General features: G+C 48.3%; 1 protein-coding gene across 3 annotated transcripts in view; it reads right to left on the bottom strand.

Moving 5' to 3' along the window:
- LOC121062984 (spindlin-Z) overlaps positions 1-20,910 on the bottom strand; it is a 70,755-nt gene that overhangs the window by 32,214 nt on the left and 17,631 nt on the right. For all 3 annotated transcript variants that reach the window (XM_040543295.1, XM_040543292.1, XM_040543293.1), the window contains one exon: positions 2,414-2,639. In XM_040543295.1, coding sequence (XP_040399229.1) covers positions 2,414-2,465 — 52 coding nt within the window. In that variant the 5' untranslated portion in view covers positions 2,466-2,639. The remainder of the gene's footprint in view (positions 1-2,413; positions 2,640-20,910) is intronic.

Genomic DNA, 20,910 nt, shown 5'->3' with positions numbered 1-20,910 from the left:
AGGAGGAAATTCTTCACTCAGAGGGTGGTGAGGCACTGGAACAGGTTGCCAAGAGAAGTTGTGGATGCACCATCCCTCGAGGTGCTCAAGACCAGGTTAGATGAGTCCCTGGGCAACCTGATCTAGTGTGTGGTGTCCCTGGCCATGGCCAGGGGATTGGACCTAGATGATCTTTGAGGTTCCTTCCAATCCAAGCCATTTTATGATTCTATGATCTATGAGTGGTTACTCCTATTTTCAGTTCCTTCAAACAAAGAATTCTTTAAAAAGCTTTGACTAATTATTTCAATTTACGGAGCATACAGTGTAGCAATGATCTTTATGTACATTTAGAAAAATATTGAAGTTATTTTGAGAGATGCTCTTTCACAATTACTACCTGATTAGCTTCTATAAAATGATTAAATAGTTTACAGCGAGTTATATCACAGAATGGTTGAGGTTGAAAGGGACTTCTAGAGTTCATCTAATCCAATACCCCTGCTCAAGCAGGGACACCTAGTGAAGGCTGCCCTGGACCATGTCCAGATGGTTTTTGAAGATCTAAGATCTCCAAGGAGGAAGACTCCACAACCTCTGTAGGCAACCTGTTCTAGTGCTCAGTCACCCACACAGTAAAGAAGCGCTTCCTGATGTTCAGACAGAACCTCTTATGTCCCAGTTCGTGCCCATTGCCTCTTGTCCTGGCATGGGGGAACCAATGAAAAGAGCCTGGCTCTTTGCACCCTCCCTTCAGGTATTTATACACATTGATGAGATTACCCTCACCCCCTGAGCCTCTTCTTCTCCAGACTGATCAGTCCCAGCTCTCTCGGCCTCTCATAGGAGAGATGCTCCAGTCCATTATTCATCCTCATGGCCCTACACTGGACTCCCTCCAGGATGTCCATGTCTGGGGGGCCCAGAACTGGACACAGGGCTCCAGGTGTGGCCTCATCAGTGCTGAGGAGAGGGGAAGGATCACCTCTGTTGACCCGCTGGCAATACTGTGCCTCATGCAGACCAGGCTACCGTTAGCCTTCTTTGCGGCAAGGGCATGTTGCTGTCTCATGTTCAACTTGGTGTCCACTAGGACCCCCAGGTCCTTTTCTGCCAGGCTGCTTTCCAGCTGGGTAACACACCCCTCCCCCAGCATGTACTGGTTGTTCCTCCCCAGGTGCAGGACTTTGCATTCCCCCTTGTTGAACTGCATGAGGTTCCTGTCAGCCCATTTCTCCAGCTTGTCGAGGTCGCTCTGGATGACAGCACAACCCTCTGGCATATCAGGCACTCTCCTTAGTTCTGTGTCATCAGCAAACTTGATGAGGATATACTCTGCCCCATCGTCCTGATCATTAATGAAGACATTGAACAGGACTGGACCCAGTATTGACCCCTGGGGTACTCCGCTAGTTACTGGCCTCCAGTGGTGAATATGTATGGTAAATACATTACTGTTTATTTTCAAGCACTTCTAGGATGAGCAAAATGTTACTCTAGTCCTATCACAAGCTCCTTTGTAGAATTTTAGTTAACTTCCAGTTATACTAAACCTTTGATATTATAGACTACTAACAAGCATTTCAGTTGTAGATGGTAGGGAGCTCCCTGGTAGGGAGCTAAGCACCACAGCTACTTGCTCACTCCCACACACACACACATAGTGGGATGGGGGAGAGATTCACAAAGGTAAATCAAAAGAGAAAACTCATGAGTTGAGATAGACAGTTTAATAGGTACAGCAAAAGCTGCACTTGCAAGCAAAACAAAATAAGGAATTAATTCACTATTTCCCTTTGGCAGGTAGATGTTCAGCCATTTCCAGGAAAGCAGGGCTTCATCATGTGCAACAGTTTCTGGGAAGACAAACGCCACAACTCTGAACATCCTCCCTTCCTCCTTCTTTCCCACAGATTTTATTGCTGAGCATGACATGAGATGGTATGGAATAACTCTTTGGTAAGTTTGGGTCAGCTGTCCTGGCTGTGTGCCCTCCCAACTTCTTGTGCAACCCCAGCCTCCTTTGCTGACAGGGCAGCATGAGAAGCAGAAAAGGCCTTGATGCTGCATAAGCATTGTTAAGCAATAGCTTAAACACTGGTACGTTATCAACACCATTTCGGTCATAACTACAAAATATAGCACCATATGAGCCACTATGAAGAAAATAAACTCTATCCCAGCCAAAACCAGTACAATTTCTTATATGTAAGTCTGTACAGCTTAATTAAAATTTGTGTATATCCTTTCGATTCTACAATTTCTATAATCAAAGTATAATTCTTATCTTTAAAAACAAGCAGAAAAAAACATAAGGAAACAGTAACAGCTTCATAAAGCCATTATTTTATATATTTTCTTATGTATTAAGAATATTTTTTACCTACTAAAAACCAATCAACAAACAATGAAAACAAATTCAATAACACCTCACCTGCATCAGCTCTGGACCGCTGACCTGGTGATTTTCCAAATGGGGTCTTCATTCATCTGTGTTTAAGTGAGCAGCAAAGCTGCTGAACTAGGGTGAAAATTCAGTTCTTCCCAAATCCCCAAATATCTTCTTACTCTTGTAATATGGCAACTACTTATTAATCCACCATCCAACCAGCAATTTGTTCTTCCTCAAATATAGGAGAAGCACTTTCAATTATATTACTCTGAAAAACAAAACAAAGTATAGCCTGATTTGAGACTCAGTTAAGATAGATACTGAATTTAAAATATTTGTTTGTTCATGCTCCATGAGAAGTCCCTTTGTATTGTTATTCTGGACACATTCTGCAATCAGAGGGCAGGTACGCGAGAAGATAGCCAAATATTAAGGCTGATACTTTTCCTCATATTCAAAGTGCAAGTTCCGTATCAGATCAAAGTCATCCACAGACAGACACACAAAGAAAAAAAGTTCTTAAAAACCACTTACCTTAGTACAGGGAAGAATGACTACTACTTTAAAAACCCCACCTAAAAGTAGAAGAAACTGCATTACCTTGACCAGAGGTAAAGCAGAAGCCACCTACTTCCATTTGTTAGAAACAAAACAAAACAAAAACAAACAAACAAAAAAATGTTTCACACCCACATAGCAGAATTACTTCTCTTACAGATATATTTTAAAAAAGGTAGAAAAATATCCTAACACTTTAAAGGTACAAAACCCACATATTCCACTGCAACATTCAAACTACCAATTTAAGTAATTAGTTTATAGAAGATCTACAAGAAATCATCAGTGATTTGCAACACAGTTTCAGGAATCTAAATCGTTTAATCATCACATTCCTCTAGATTAGAGAGAGATGCAAGGATGTTTTAAAGCCTTTTCCAATAATTAAGTTACAGACATCTGTTATCACCTAAAAAGTTGAAGAATTACATATCAACTATTTCAGACTAATGTTTCAGGACTGCAAACATTTCTCCAAATTCATCCATTAATTTCAATGCTGCACGTAGCTAAAACAACAGGCTAGGTCAGTTCATCCTTTTAGCCTAGTTTCCTTAAGAAATCCGATTGCTGTAAACATATTCTTTGTAATTTGTCAGTCAATGGTGGCCTTCTCCCTTTCACTTTATATTAGAATATTAGAGCAATGCAGAGAAACATTACTAGGAATAAAGAGCAATAGAGACAAAAAGAAAATAAAATGAGAGTTTCTGGTGTTTCTAGTTTAGGCAAGTATTAGTTAATTTGAAGGTTTTAGAAAGATTGTGATATTTAGAAGATATTTCTAAATTTCTAAAACTAACATTTTAGACATTCACAGTCATAAGAATTTCATAGAATCATAGAATGGCTTGGGATGGAAGGGACCTCAAAGATCATCTAGTTCCAATCCCCTGGCCATGGCCAGGGATGCCACCCAATAGACCAGGTTGCTCAAAGCCCCATCTAACCTGGTCTTGAACACTTCAAAGGATGGGGCATAAACTTCTCTGGGCAACCTGTTCCAGTGCCTCACCACCCTCTGAGTGAAGAATTTCCTCCTAACCTCTAATCTAAGTCTACCCTCTTTTAGTTTAAAACCATTCCCCCTTGTCCTGTCATTGTCTGCCTGAGTAAAGTCTCTCTCCATCTTTTTTTATAAGCCACCTTTAAGTACTGAAATGTTGCAATGAGGTCACCCCGGGGCCGCCTTTTCTGTAGGCTGAACAGCCCCAGCTCTCTCAGCCTTTCTTCGTGGGAGAGGTGCTCCAGCCCTCTGATCATCTTTGTGGCCCTCCTCTGGACCCGCTCTAACAGATCAACATCCTTCTTGTGCTGGGGGCTCCAGACCTGGATGCAGTACTCCAAGTGGGTCTTCACAAGGGCAGAGTAGAGGGGACAATCACCTCCCTTGACCTGCTGGCCACTCCTCTTTTGATTCAGCCCAGGATGCAGTTAGCCTTCTGGGCTGAAAGCACACACTCCTGGCACATGTCAAGCTTTTCATCCACCAGAACCCCCAAGTCCTTCTCTGCAGGGCTGCTTGTACTGGGTCTGGCTGGGATGTTAACTTTCCCTGCAGCAGCCCATACAGTGCTGCGCTCTGCACTTGTAGCTAGAACAGCAGTGGTATCACACCAGTGTTGTGTCTGCTGCTGAGCAGTGCTGGCACAGCATCAGGACTCTCTCTAACCCTCCTAGGGGGTGGGCAAAAATGTGAGAAAAGAAACATCACCAGGGCAGCTGACCTAAACCAACCAAAGGGATATTCCATACCATATGATGTCACACTCAGCAATAAAAGGTGGAAAAAGGAAGAAGAGGGGAGGGGTGGGCTTTCGTTGTGAAAACGTCTGTCCTCCCGAACACCGGCTACGTGCGTTGAGGCCCTGCTTCAGGGACGTGGTCAAGCATCACTGATTTGTGGGAAGTAGAAAATAATTTATTTCCTCTGCACTTCCACATAGCCTTTACCTGTTTTGTTTTGTTTTGCTTTTTCCCTTTCCCCCTCCCTTTTCCCCTTTCCCTTTTTTCCCTTTAATTAAATTATTTGATTAATAATAATCTTTCCTTAATAATTACTTTTTCCCTTTAATTAAATTATCCTTATCTCAATCCATGAGTTGTTCTTTCCTTTACTTCTTCCCCTCCTCATCTAAGGAGGGGGAGTGAGAGAGCGGTTGTGGTGTTCAGCTGCCTAGCACGGTAAAACCACTACGGTCCTTTTTGGCGCCCAACTTGGGGCTCGAAGGGTTGAGATAACAAAAGAATTGATTAAAACGCTTACAACTAACACACTTACTTGCTAGTCACCATGTTCAGTGTCCTGTTAATATTGGCTTGTTTGATCATGTGTCATGCAATCCGTGTCATGTTCTCCTTTCTCCTCTATATCCGATCCGAGAATGTGCTACAATCTGTGTTTGTTTTTTTTAATTCGCTGTGCTGCCAAGCACTGGCCTTGAGTTTAATCTGGCATTCAGGCTCTGCACTGTTATCATTTGGGTCTCATGGAAACGATCTTTTAGAGAATATTCAGAACTACACTGCTTTCCTTTCCTCATCTGGAAGTAAGTTTATGAATAATATCAGGAATGGTACCTCCTCCTTCTTTCACGGTGGGCTAATTACAACAGCTTTTGAGTATTTTGAATATCCATGTGTAACCCATATATTGCTATTTCTAATTCTGAATAACGGGTTTCCTCTCCTCTCTAAGATTAGTCGATTGTTTAGAAAGCTTACCCGGGAATCTGTCCCGAAACAGTCTGGTGGCAGGTGGCAAGGTGTGTGGGAGGATATCGGCAGGTACCTGTCACGGGTGTCTCCTCCAATAGTTTTGAACTTCACCCCTGAACATGTGCAAAATCCTAAAAACCTGATAGAGTGTTTGAGAGTCGTATGCCCTGACCCTGACAATGCCAGAGAACGACAGCTTGCAGCATTGTGCTGGGTCCTCGCTTACTCCTATCAAACACTGTTTAACATCATCCAGCACCTTGAAGAGAGGGAGGAAGTCTCTGAATCTGATGACCAGATAACACATGCTGTGGCTGACCCAGAGGATCAACTGACTATGGTATCAGTTGCCCCCATAGTCAAGTCAAAACAATGGAAACGGAAGTCAGCTCGTTTAGTAAGGGAAGAAGCTCCTCCTAAGGAGGAGGGAGAAGGGGAGAAGGCAGGCACCTCTAAAGCAGAGCCATCACAAAAACAGCAGGAAGAAGAGATGGAAATCATAAAGGAATCAGAAACCACTCGATCCCTATCCCTGAGTGAGTTGCAAGAAATACTAAAGGATTATGGTCGACACCCAGGTGAACACATCCTCACCTGGCTGCTTTGATGCTGGGATGCTGGGGCCAATAGCCAACAATTAGAAGGCAGTGAAGCCAAGCAGCTGGGATCCCTCTCTAGAAAAAGGCTCATTGACAGAGTAATTGGGAGAGAGGCACAGGTTCTCAGCCTCTGGAGGCGACTCCTGGCAGCTGTGAAAGAAAGGTATCCCCATAAGGAAGATACTGTATATCAAGTAGGCAAGTGGGCCACTATGGATGAAGGCCTCCAACATCTGCGGGAATTAGCTGTGCTGGAGATGATTTATAGTGATTTGGACAATGACCAGACACCTCAAGATCCTGATGAAGTCCAGTGCACAACATCCATGTGGCGTAAATTTGTGCGGAGTGCACCATCATCACATGCCAGTATGCTGGCAGGAATTCATTGGGATGAGGGGATGGGACCAACAGTGTATACTCTGTCCTGCCAGCTTCAAAAATATGAAGACAATCTCTCTGCTCCGCTACGGGCCTGTGTCTCAGCTGTGGAGAAACTGTCCGAAAGACTTGACCACCTCGCAGAACGAGCATATCCCTCCTCATCCAGACGGAGTGATATTTCAGCCACTAAGAATCAGTATTTTCCTGCTAGAGGGAGAGAGTACCCAAGATGCACACCATGTGGCACCTTGTGGTTTTATCTGCGTGACCACGGGGAAGATATGCGGAAATGGGATGGTGTACCTACTTCAACCCTAGCTGCTCGGGTACGTGAACTGAAAGGAAATACAGCAGAAAGAAGAGGGGCTCCTAAGAAAAATGCTGCTCCAGTTTCTGTTGGGCAGTTCCCCAGAGGCAGTAGAAGGGCTGATGTTATTCTCGACCCTGATGAAGGGACCTCTGCTTCTCATTTGCAAGAATTAAGTGGCAGATACTCCAACCAGGACTAGAGGGGCCCTGCCTCTGGCCAGGTAGAGGAGAGGGATAACCGGATTTATTGGACTGTGTGGATCCAATGGCCTGGCACATTGGAACCACAAGAATACAAAGCTTTAGTGGACACTGGCGCACAATGTACTTTAATGCCATCAGGCTACCAAGGGACAGAACTCATCTGTATCTCTGGAGTGACAGGGAGATCCCAACAATTAACTGTATTGGAAGCTGAAGTGAGTCTAACTGGGAATGAGTGGTAAAAGCACCCCATCGTGACTGGCCTGGAGGCTCCATGCATCCTTGGCATAGACTACCTCAAGAGAGGGTACTTCAAGGATCCAAAAGGGTACCGGTGGGCTTTTGGCATAGCTGGTTTGAGCACAGAGAAGATTAGGCAGCTGTCTACCCTGCCGGGCCTTTCAGAAGACTCTTCCGTTGTAGGATTGATGAAGGTTGAAGAACAGCAGGTACCAATCGCTACCACAACGGTGCACCGGCGGCAATATCGCACCAACCGAGACTCCCTGATTCCCATCCATGAGTTGGTTCATCGGCTGGAGAGCCAAGGAGTGATCAGCAAGACTCGCTCACCCTTTAATAGTCCTATATGGCCAGTGCGAAAGTCTAATGGTGAGTGGAGACTAACAGTGGACTATCGTGGCCTGAACGAAGTCACGCCACCACTGAGTGCTGCAGTGCCGGACATGCTAGAACTCCAGTACGAACTGGAATCAAAGGCAGCCAAGTGGTATGCCACAATTGATATTGCTAATGCATTTTTCTCCATCCCTCTAGCAGTAGAGTGCAGGCCACAGTTTGCTTTCACTTGGAGGGGCATCCAATACACCTGGAATTGACTGCCCCAGGGGTGGAAACACAGCCCTACCATTTGCCATGGACTGATCCAGACGACACTGGAACAGGGGAACGCTCCTGAACACCTGCAGTACATTGATGACATCCTCGTGTGGGGCAACACAGCAGAAGTTTTTGAGAAAGGGAAGAAAGTAATCCAAATTCTCCTGAAAGCTGGTTTTGCCATTAAACAGAGTAAGGTCAAGGGACCTGCACATGAAATCCAGTTCTTGGGGGTAAAATGGCAGGATGGACGTCGTCATATTCCGATGGATGTGATCAATAAAATAACGGCAATGTCTCCGCCAACTAGCAAAAAAGAAACGCAAGCTTTCCTAGGCCTGGTGGGATTCTGGAGAATGCATGTTCCAGGCTATAGTCAGCTTGTGAGTCCTCTATATCGAGTGACTCGAAAGAGGAACTATTTCGAGTAGGGCCCCGAGCAACAAGAGGCCTTTGAACAAATCAAACAAGAAATAGCTCGTGCAGTAGCCCTTGGGCCTGTCCGTACCGGACCAGCTGTGCAAAACATACTTTACACTGCGGCCGGGGAGCATGGCCTCACCTGGAGCCTCTGGCAGAAAACCCCAGAAGAAACGCGAGGTCGACCTCTGGGTTTCTGGAGCCGGGGCTATCGAGGATCAGAAGCCAATTACACTCCAACTGAAAAAGAGATAATAACGGCATATGAGGGTGTTTGAGCTGCTTCAGAAGTTGTGGGTACAGAAGCACAGCTCCTCTTGGCCCCATGGCTACCTGTGTTACATTGGATGTTCAAAGGGAAAATTCCCACTACACACCATGCAACTGATGCTACGTGGAGTAAGTGGATAGTATTAATTACACAGCGGGCTCGAATGGGAAACCTAATCATCCAGGAATCCTGGAAGAGATCATGGACTGGCCGGAAGGCAGAGATTTCGGAGTGCCAACAGAAGAGGTAACCTGTGCTGAAGACGCACCACCATACAATGAGTTGCCAGAAGACAGAAAGCAGTATGTGTTGTTCACTGACGGATCCTGCCGTGTGGTAGGGAGCCATCGGAAATGGAAAGCTGCTGTGTGGAGTCCCACACGACAAGTCGTGGAGGCCATGGAAGGGGAAGGTGAGTCGAGTCAGTATGCAGAAGTAAAAGCCATACAACTCGCCCTAGAAATTGCCGAAAGAGAAAAATGGCCAGTACTGTATCTCTACACTGATTCATGGATGGTGGCAAATGCTCTGTGGGGGTGGCTGCAGCAATGGAAACAGAGCAACTGGCAGCGCAGAGGTAAACCTATCTGGGCTGCTACCCTGTGGCAAGATATTGCTGCTCGGGTAGAAAACCTGGATGTAAAAGTACGTCATGTAGATGCCCACATGCCCAAGAGCCGCGCAACTGAAGAACATCAGAACAACGAAGAAGTGGATCGAGCTTCAAAAATTGAAGTGGCTCAGGTGGATCTGGACTGGGGACGTAAGGGTGAGCTGTTTGTAGCTCGATGGGCCCATGAAACATCAGGACATCTGGGGAGGGATGCCACATACAGATGGGCTCGTGATCGAGGGGTGGACCTGACCATTGAGGCCATCACACAGGTTACCCATGAGTGTGAGACCTGTGCTGCAATCAAGAGAGCCATGAAGGTAAAATCTCCCTGGAACAGGGGGAGGTGGCTAGGGTTTCAATATGGTGAGGCCTGGCAAATTGACTATATCGGACCACTCCCACAACCCCGCCAAGGCAAACGGTACATACTCACCATGGTAGAAGCAACTACTGGGTGGCTGGAAACATACCCCGTAAACTGTGCCACGGCCCGAAACACAATCTTGGGCCTAGAAAGGCAAGTGCTGTGGCGTCATGGTACACCAGAGAGAATTGAGTCTGACAATGGGAGTCACTTCCGAAACAATTTGGTCACCTCCTGGGCCAAGAGACAGGGCATTGAGTGGGTGTATCACATCCCTTATCACCCACAAGCCTCTGGGAAGGCTGAGAGGTACAATGGACTGTTAAAGACTATGTTACGAGCATTGGGTGCTGGGACATGGAAACAATGGGACCTAAATCTACCAGAAGCCACTTGGCTAGTTAACCACAGGGGGTCTGACAGCCGTGCTGGTCCTGCTGAAACAAAACCCCTACACATGGTGAAAGGAGCTAAAGTCCCTGTAGTGCATGTAGGAAAGTGGATGGGGAAGGCGGTGTGGGTTGCTCCTGCCTTGGGAAAAGGCAAACCGACTCGTGGGATTGTCTTCGCCCAAGGACCAGGGTATACCTGGTGGGTCATGCAAAAGGATGGGGATATCAAGTGCGTGCCTCAAGGAGATTTAACTTTGAGAGAAAACTAATCTGTAATCTAAGTTATATGTTGTAGGAAGACGCTGCAGGATCAACGACAGGTCAACTTCGCAAGGAACCGGGCAAGTGCAACAAGGACTTGAGCTAAGCTCGTGCTGGCGTCCAAACATCCAACTCCGCCTGCTCTGAGTGACCACTTTGGCAGATGAAGACCAAATCGTCAACAGTTCTTATGAACATTTTCCGAGAAAGACCTACAGAATGAAAAGATATACCTACCCATCAATCTGTTAAAGGACAAGGAACAACGGTGATGAGAATACTTATATGCTAAAGTATGGGGGACCTGAGAGTGACACAAATGTTATGGAATAAGGGGTGGAGGTTGTACTGGGTCTGGCTGGGATGTTAACTTTCCCTGCAGCAGCCCATACAGTGCTGCGCTCTGCACTTGTAGCTAGAACAGCAGTGGTATCACACCAGTGTTGTGTCTGCTGCTGAGCAGTGCTGGCACAGCATCAGGACTCTCTCTAACCCTCCTAGGGGGTGGGCAAAAATGTGAGAAAAGAAACATCACCAGGGCAGCTGACCTAAACCAACCAAAGGGATATTCCATACCATATGATGTCACACTCAGCAATAAAAGGTGGAAAAAGGAAGAAGAGGGGAGAGGTGGGCTCTCGTTGTGAAAACGTCTGTCCTCCTCCCGAACACCGGCTACGTGCGTTGAGGCCCTGCTTCAAGGACGTGGTCAAGCATCGCTCATTTGTGGGAAGTAGAGAGTAATTTCTTTCCTCTGCACTTCCACATAGCCTTTACTTGTTTTGTTTAGTTTTCCCTTTCCCCCTCCCTTTTCCCCTTTCCCTTTTTTTGTCCCCTTTAGTTAAATTGTTAAATTGTTTAGTTAAATTGTTTAGTTAAATTGTTTAATTAATAATAATCTTTCCTTAATATTTTTTTTCCTTTAATTAAATTATCCTTATCTCAACCCATGAGTTGTTCTTTCCTTTACTTCTTCCCCTCCTCATCTAAGGAGGGGGAGTGAGAGAGCGGTTGTGGTGTTCAGCTGCCTAGCACAGTAAAACCACCACACTGCTCTCAATGAATTCTTCTCCCAGTCTGTTCTCATGTCTGGGATTGCCCCAACCCATGTGCAGCACATTGCACTTAGATTGTTCAACCTTGTTATCCACCCGAGGGTGCGGAGGGAGTTGGTGGATGTGATTGCCAAGCTGCTTTCTATCATCTGTCAGCAGTCATTGTCACCCGGAGAGGTCCTGGATGACTGTAGACTTGCTAATGTGACGCCTATCTATACGAAGGGTCGTAAGGAGGACCTGGGGAACTACAGGTCTGTCAGCATGACCTCAGGGCCAGGAAAGGTGATGGGACAGGTCATCTTGAATGCAATCACACAGCATGTGCAGGACAACCTGGGGATCAGGCCCAGCCAGCATGGGTTCATGAAAGGCAAGTCCTGCCTGACCAATCTCATCTCCTTCTATGACTGGATGACCTGCCTGGTGGATGAGGGAAAGGCTGTTCACATAATCTACTTTGACTTCAGCAAAGCTGTTGACACGGTCTCCCACAGTATTCTCCTGGAGAAGCTGGAAGCCCATGGCTTGGACAGGTACACTCTTTGCTGGGTTAAAAATTGGCTGGATGGCCGGGCCCAGAGACTGGTGGTGAATGGAGTGAAATCCATCTGGAGACCGGTCACCAGTAGTGTTCCACAAGGGTCGGTGTTGGGGCCCATCCTCTTTAATATCTTTATTGATGATTTGGATGAGGGAATTGAGTGCACCCTCAATAAGCTGTCAGATGACACCAAGTTGGGGGGAGGTGTCGATCTGCGGGAGGGTAGGAAGGCCCTACAGAGGGACCTGGACAGGTTGGATCGATGGGCAGAGGCCAATGGGATGAGGTTCAACATGGCTAAGTGCTGGGTCCTGCACTTTGGCCACAACAGCTCCATGCAATGCTACAGGCTTGGGGCAGAGCAACTGGAAAGTTGTACAGAGGAAAAGCATCTGGGGGTGTTGGTCGATGCTCACCTGAACATGAGCCGGCAGCGTGCCCAGGACGCCAGGAAGGCCAACAGCATCCTGGCTCGTATCAGGAATAGTGTAGCCAGCAGGACCAGGGAGGTGATCATCCCCCTGTACTCTGCTCTGGTGAGGCCACACCTCAAACACTGTGTTCACTTTTGGGCCCCTCACTACAAGAAGGACATCAAGGCCCTGGAATGTGTCCAGAGAAGGGCTACAAAGCTGGTGAAGGGCCTGGAACACAAGTCCTATGAGGAGTGGCTGAGGGAACTGGGTTTCTTTAGTCTGAAGAAGAGGAGGCTCAGGGGAGACCTTATTGCTTTCTACAACTACCTGAAAGGAAGTTATGGGGAGCTGGAGGTCAGTCTCTTCTCGCAGATAACTAGCGATAGGACAAGAAGGAATGGCCTCAAGTTACACCAGGGGAGGTTTAGGTTGGAAATTAGTAGACATTTTTTCTCAGAAAGAGTAGTCAGGCATTGGAATGGGTTGCCCAGGGAGGTGGTGGAGTCCCTGGGGGTGTTTAAGGAAAGGTTGGGCGTGGCACTTAGGGACACGGTTTAGTGGGTGATATTGGTGGTAGGGGGATGGTTGGACCAGATAATCTTGGAGGTCTTTTCCAACCCTAATGATTCTATGATTCTATCTGCTATATCAGTGGTATTACAGTAAGAGTCACCCAGATTAATGCAAAATTAATTTTTACAGAACCGGACAAGTGCGGTGATGATGTAACTTGAGCTGGCTTCAACATGCAGCAATCCAACATCACAACCCATCTCACCTGCCCTGAAGAACCATGATGATAGATGGAGCCCAAAGTCAGGGAGTAAACAAACTCACTGGACATTCTAGAGGTATGGCCCATACTCTAAGGGAATTATATCTGTGTATGCATATCAAAAGACAGGAAAAGCAGATGATGATTAATTGGGATGTAGTGGAAAGTGTAGGACCCAAGCATGATGTAAATGGTAGAGAATAAGGGGTGGATACTGCCCTGGTTTCAGCTGGGATAGATTTCATTTTCTTCCTAGTAGCTAGTATGGTGCTGTGTTGTGGATTCACAATGAGAATAATGCTGAAAATACATTCATGTTTTAGTTGTTGCAGAGCAGTGCTTACACTAATTCAAGGACTTTTCAGCTTCTCATACTGCCCTGCCAGTGAGGAGACTGGGCACCCCACATAAGAAACTGGGAGTGGATAGAACCAGGACAGCTGACCCAAACTGGCCAAGGGAATATTCCATACCATAAGACATCATGCTGAACAATAAAACTGGGGGAGTTGGTGGGGCAGCCTCTGTTCCTTGGCAGACTAGGCATGGCTCAGCTGGTGGTGTTGTTCATCACTACCTTCATATATTCTTTTATTATTTTTTTTCCCTCTTCTTTTTCTATGCTATTAAACTGTCTTTTCTCAACCCTTTTCATCGTTTTCCACCCCTCCATTCTCTGCCCAAACCCGCATTGGGGGAGGGGCAAAGTAAACTGCGTGGTGTTTAGCTGCCTGCCAGGTTAAACCACAACACAGATTCCCTCAGCCCTCCCAGCCCAGTATCCCTTCTGGTTTAAAATCTTACAATGGCTCTATATCCATGTGGATGCAGTGACAAGTGGTGTCCCTCAGGGGTCTGTCTTGAGACCGGTACTGTTTTGGGCCAAACAGACCGAAACTCCTTCACTGATGCTCACAGAAGGGAGGGGGATCAATAACAGTGGAGGATAGCAGCTGTCAACAACAAGGACCAGCAGGAGGAAGTCTTCCCCCAAAGCCTGAGGTGTCTTTACAGAACCTCTTCACCCCTCTGCAGACTGAAAAGGAAAGACCCATTGCAGGGAGGGTGGAGCTGAGTAAGGCAGCCTGGTCTGCTCCCTGCGTAACAACTAGTCCAAATAAGAAAAGGTGATGGGTGATAGTAGTAGGAGACTCTTCTGAGAGGTACAGAGGCACCCATCTACCAACACGATCCACTCTTGAGGGAAGTCTGCTGCTTACCAGGGGCTCGTGTCAGCGATGTTACCAAGAGACTGCCAAGCCTTGTACAGCCTAAGGACTATTATCCGCTGCTGCTCTTTCACTTTTCAGTGATGCAACCAGGAGCAGTCTGAGGTGTGTCAAGAGCGATTACAGAGCCCTGGGAGCAGCAGTAAAGGACTCAGGAGCACAGGTAGTTTTTTCATCAGACCTCCTGGTCAAAGGGAAGGGGATTGAAAGGGCCAGTCGAATCTGGCAAATCAACAGATGGATGCAGGACTGGTGTCACAGACGGGTTCATCTATTTAGACCATGGGACTCTCTTTGAGAAACCTGGTCTGCTGGGAGCTGATGGAGTCCACCTATCAGAGAAGGGGAAGAGCATCTTTGGTCATAGGCTTGCTGAGCTGGTGAGGAGGGCTTTAAACAAGAGTTGCTGGAGGAAGGGAACCTCAGTCCATGCTGCTCCTCCCAGCTTGATGCCAGCGTCAGTGATAGATGCCCAGAACCTGGAGAAGGGTTATGGGTCATCAGGAGAGCACCTGATGAACAGCACAAAGGAAGGCCAAACTCTATGCTAACACAGGTAGCATGGGGAATAAACGGGAGGAGTTAGAGACTACGCACGCCTGCAGGACTATGACCTCATTGGCATTACAGACATGGTGGGACGGCTCCCATGACTGGAGTGTTAGTATGGAAGGATACAGGCTCTCTAGGAAGGACAGACAGGGGAGATGAGGAGGGGCATTGTCCTCTATGTCAACAAGCAGCTGGAGTGCATGGAGCTCTGCCTGGGGATGGATGAGGAGCTGACAGAGTTTATGGGTCAGGATTACAGGGAGGGCAGGGACAGGGGGCATTCACTATAATGTCCCCTGTCCCTGCCCTCCCTATAATCCTGACCTATAATCCTTCTCTCCTATAAAGAGAGACTGAGAGAGCTGGGGATGTTTAGCCTAAAGAAGAGAAAGCTCCAGGGAGTCCTCATTGCAGCTTTTCAACACTAAAAGAGGGCTTATAAAAAAGATGAAGAGCAAATTCTTTCTCAGGCAGATAATGACAGGACAAGGGGGAATGGTTTTAAACTAAAAGAGGGGAGATTTAGGTTAGAGATTAGGAAGAAATTCTTCACTCAGAGGGTGGCGAGGCACCAGAACAGGTTGCCCAGAAAAGTTGTGAATGCCCCATCCCTGGAGGTATTCAAGACCAAGTTGGACAAGGCCCTGGGCAACCTGGTCTAGTGGGTGGCATCCCTGCCCATGGCAGGGGGGTTGGAACTAGATGATCTTTAAGGTCCCTTCCAACCCAACCTGTTCTATGATTTTAAGTAGCTCAGGTGGATCTGGGATGGCAACATAAGGGTGAATTATTTATAGCTTAGTGGACCAACACCTCAGGGCATCAAGGAAGAGATGCAACATATTGATGGGCTTGTGATCAAGGGGTGGACCTGACTGTGGACAGTATTGCACAGATTATCCATGCATGTGAAATGCGCACTGCAGTCAAGCAAGCCAAGCGGTTAAAGTCTCTATGGTATGGTAGACGATGGCTGAAATATAAATATGGAGAGGGGGCCTGGCAGATTGATTATATCACACACCCAAAAACCCGCCAAGGCAAGCACCATGGACTTACAATGGTGGAAACAATCATCGGATGGCTGTAAATATATCCTATGCCACTGTCCAAAACACTATCCCAGACCTTGAAAAGCAAATCTTATGGTGACATGGCACCCCAAAAAGAATTGAATCAGACAACAGGACTCATTTCCTAAAAAAACTCATAGACATCTGGGCCAAAGAACACTGCATCGAATGGGTATATCACATCCCATTTCATACACCAGTCTCTGGGAAAATCAAACGTCCCTTTCAACATCAACCATTCTGTGATTCTGTGAAACCCATCTGGGCTGCTGCATCGTGGCAAGATCATAGAATCAGAGAATGGTTTGGGGTGCAAGGAACCTTAAGGATCATTCAGTTCCAACCCCCCTGCCATAGGAAGGTATACCTCCCACTAGACCAGGTTGCTCAAAGCCCCATCCAACCTGGCCTTGAACACTTCCAAGGATGGGGCATCCACAACTTCTCTGGGCAACCTGTTCCAGTGCCTCACCACCCAAAGAGAAAAGAATGTCTTCCTCACATCGAACCTAAATCTCCACTCTTTTAGTTTAAAGCTGTTACCCCTTGCCGAGGCGATCGGCTCCGGGGCAGACGCGTTCTGCAGCAGAGCGGGGGATCGAGACAGGCAGGGCTTTTTATTTTCGGCATCGAGGCCACTCGAAGCAGCCGAGGGAGCTGCCAGGACCCGGCAGCCCTCACGAGGGAGGCTGACGAGGCGTAGGCGGAGCCAGAGCCAGCAGCGCCCCCTCCCCGGCCGTTCAAAAGCAACCCCTAGGGAGCGCGAGCGACCAGGAGCGCGGCGAACAGGGCGTGGCGCGTCAGAAGGGCGTGGCGCGGCAGTTTGTGTGGCAAATAGGGCGTGGCACGTCAGAAGGGCGTGGCGCGGCAGTTGGTGCGACAGTTCACGCAGGCAGGGCAAGCAAGGAGGGCCCCTCGCTGCTCTTTTGCAGCGGTCTTTCCCTTTGGTACTTGTAACCTGCCTACGAGGAACCTGGCCATGGTATCCACCAGGCACAAAACCATGGCCTCCGCATCTCTTGCGGCCTCTCCAGCCGCAGTCACCGATGTGGCTACTCAGATGGAGGGCTCGGGGAAACATGCAGCCGTCCAGGTCTTGGGCTGCAGGGTGTGCCCGAGTCTTCTGCTGGTATCCGACAGCAGCAGCGAGGGGTATGCCTGTGGCAGGTGTGCCCAGGTTGAAGAGCTGCTCAGCCAGGTAGCGGAGCTTCGGGAGGAGGTGAGCAGGCTCAGGAGCATCAGGGAGTCAGAGAGGGAAATTGACTGGTGGAGGTGTACTCTACCCTCTCTGAGACAGACTCACGAGCCTGCCATAGCACAAATGTCTCCTGCTACGCAGAAGACAAAAGTTCCCTCATCCCGCCAGGCAGTAGGAGGAGACCTAGGCCAAGGGGGGGAATGGAGGCAGGTTCCTGTTCGGGGTGGTAGGCGAGCCCTGTCCCTGCCCACCTCACCTTCCCATCTACCCTTATATAACAGGTATGAGGCTCTAGAACACGACAGTCAGAACAACGAAGTAGACGAAAGCCCGTCCCAGTTGGAGAGGATGCCTAAGGCAAGGCAACCTACCCCCCGCATTGCTACATCTTCTGTCAAGAAAGAAAGAAGGGTTATTGTCATGGGGGACTCCCTTTTGAAAGGGACAGAGGGCCCAATATGCCGACCAAACCCAACCCACAGGGAAGTCTGTTGCCTCCCTGGGGCTCGGGTGAGAGACATTGCTAAGAAAGTCAAGCGCCTGGTACAGCCCACCGACTACTACCCGCTACTGGTCTTTCAGGCTGGTAATGACGAGGTAGCAACGAGAAGTCCGAGAGCGATCAAAAGGGACTTTAGGGCTTTGGGGCGACTACTTAAAGGATCAGGGGCACAGGTTGTGTTTGCCTCTGTCCTTCTGATAGGGGGGATCGATGCTGACAAGCAGACTCATCACATTAACACATGGCTTCGGGACTGGTGCAACCGGCAGAATTTCGGGTTTTTCGATCACGGGAAGGTCTACGCGACACCAGGCCTGCTGGCACCAGATGGGATGCGCCTCTCTCAGAGAGGGGTAAGGATTTTCGCTCAGGAGTTGGCAGGGCTGATAGATAGGGCTTTAAACTAGAGTCGAAGGGGGAAGGGGATAAAACCAGGCACGCCGGTGATGAGCTAAGGGATGGTGTGCTAGAATCAGAGGGACTGTGTGCTAGTGAGGCCCTTCGGTCAGCTCCACAAGGTGCTGCGTGTAGGGAGGCGCATTTGAAGTGCTTCTACACAAATGCACGCGGTATGAGGAATAAAATGGATGAGCTAGAAGTCTTGGCCTAGTCCCACAGCTACGACATCATTGGCATAAGCGAAACCTGGTGGGATGAGTCCTGTGGCTGGTGTGTTGCAATAGATGGATACAGGCTCCTCAGGAAGGACAGGCAGGGCAGGCGAGGTGGCGGGGTGGCAATGTATGTGAAGCAGGGGCTGGACTGTGTGGAACTTCAAGTTGGCAATGGCCAAGTTGAGAGCCTCTGGGTAAGGATTAAGGGACAAACAAATAAAGGGGATGTCGTTGTGGGAGTCTATTACAGACCACCCGGCCAGGACGACAACGCCGATGAATTAGTCTTTGCAGAACTAAGAGATGCCTCGAGATCAACTCCCCTTGTCCTTATGGGGGATTTCAACTTGCCAGACATCAACTGGGATCACCACACGGCTAACACGAGCAAGTCCAGGAGGTTCATAAAACACCTAGATGATAACTTCTTGGTGCAGGTGCTAAGAGAGCCAACTAGGAAAGGTGCCCTCCTAGATCTGTTGCTGGAGAACAGAGAGGCTCTTGTGGGAGACGTGGCAATTGGCGGCCGTCTCGGTCATAGTGACCATGAAGTGGTTGAGTTTAGAATTTATGGTGACAGAAGGAAAACTGCCACCAAAACTTCAGCCCTGGATATGGGGAAAGCAGACTTCAGGCTGCTCAGGGAACTAGTCAGCAAGGTCCCCTGGGAAACTGCTTTTGAAGGCATTGGCGTCCATCAGTGCTGGTCAGTCTTTAAGCACTGCCTCCTAAAAGCACAAGATCAGGCAATTCCAAAATATCGGAAGTCAGGCAACGGGGGCAGAAGGCCGGCCTGGCTGACCAGGGATCTTCTACTGGAGCTTAGGCGAAAAAAGAAAATGTACGGCTGCTGGAAGGAGGGTCAGGCGACGAGGAAGGAATACAGGGATGCTGTTCGTATTTGTAGGGAGAAAATTCGTGTGGCCAAAGCCCAACTAGAGTTGAAGCTGGCCATGTCTGTGGGAGACAATAAAAAAGGTTTTTTTTAAATATGTGAACAGAAAAAGGAGAACCAAAGAAAACATAGGTCCGCTACTAGATGGGGAGGGTCTCCTCACAGACAATGACATAGGCAAAGCAGAGACGTTTAACGCCTTCTTCGCCTCTGTCTTCAACGCTGATGATGGGCTTCGGGACCCAGGGTACCCTGAGCTGGAGGACCATGACAGTGGGAGTGACAAACTCTCAACCGACCCCGAATGTGTGTGGGATTTGCTGCTCCACCTGGATCCATACAAGTCCATGGGTCCGGATGGGATTCATCCCAGGGTGCTGGCTGACGTCATCGCGGGACCTCTCAATTATTTTTCAATGATCTTGGGAATCTGGAGAGGTCCCAGTAGACTGGAAGCTGGCAAATGTTGTGCCAATTTTCAAGAAGGGTAAGAAAGAAGACCCTAGCAATTACAGGCCTGTCAGTCTCACGTCAGTGCCTGGTAAAATTATGGAGAACATTATCCTGGGAGTTATTGAAGCGCACCTGGGGGACAATGCAGTCATTGGTCCCAGCCAACATGGGCTCATGAGGGGTAGGTCCTGCCTAACAAATCTGATTTCCTTTTAGGATAAGATCACCCATCTAGTCAATCAAGGGAAACCAGCTGATGTGATCTTTTTGGACTTCAGCAAAGCTTTTGACATGGTTTCCCATAGGATCCTACTGGACAAAATGTCCAGCATACAGCTAAACAAAAACATCATATGATGGGTGAGCAATTGGCTGACGGGCAGGGCTCAAAGGGTTGTGGTAAATGGGGTTACATCTGGCTGGCGGATGGTCACTAGTGGGGTCCCTCTAGGCTCCATTTTAGGGCCAGTCCTCTTCAATGTTTTTATAAATGATTTGGATGTCGGACTAGAAGGTGTTTTGAGCAAATTTGCTGACGACACCAAACTTGGAGGAGTTGTGGACTCGGCTGAGGGTGGAAAGGCCTTGCAGAGAGATCTGGACAGATTGGAGAGCTGGGCGATCACCAACCACATGAAGTTTAACAAAAGCAAGTGCCGGGTCCTGCACCTGGGAAGGGGCAACCCTGGCTATACGTACAGACTAGGCGACGAGATGCTGGAGAGCAACCCCACAGAGAGGGATCTGGGGGTTGTGGTTGACAGCAAGTTGAATATGAGCCAGCAGTGTGCCCTGGCAGCCAGGAGGGCCAACCGTATCCTGGGATGCATCAAGCACGGCACTGCTAGTCGGTCGAGGGAAGTGATTGTCCCGCTCTACTCTGCGCTGGTGCGGCCTCGAGTACTGTGTGCAGTTCTGGGCACCACAGTACAAAAAGGACATTAAACTGTTGGAGAGTGTCCAGAGGAGGGCGACGAAGATGGTGAAGGGCCTAGAGGGGAAGACACATGAGGAGCGGCTGAGGTCACTTGGCCTGTTCAGCCTGGAGAAGAGGAGGCTGAGGGGGGACCTCATTGCAGTCTACAACTTCCTCGCAAGGGGGAGTGGAGAGGCAGGTGACCTATTCTCCATTATCACCAGTGATAGGACCCGTGGGAACGGTGTTAAGCTGAGGCAGGGGAAGTTTAGGCTGGACATCAGGAAGAGGTTCTTCACCGAGAGGGTGGTTGCACACTGGAACAGGCTCCCCAGTGAAGTAGTCACTGCACCAAGCCTGTCTGAATTTAAGAAGCGATTG

This window comes from Cygnus olor, assembly GCF_009769625.2.
Source record: "Cygnus olor isolate bCygOlo1 chromosome W unlocalized genomic scaffold, bCygOlo1.pri.v2 SUPER_W5, whole genome shotgun sequence".
NCBI lineage: Eukaryota > Metazoa > Chordata > Aves > Anseriformes > Anatidae > Cygnus > Cygnus olor.
This window is presented reverse-complemented; position numbering and strand designations above follow the sequence as displayed.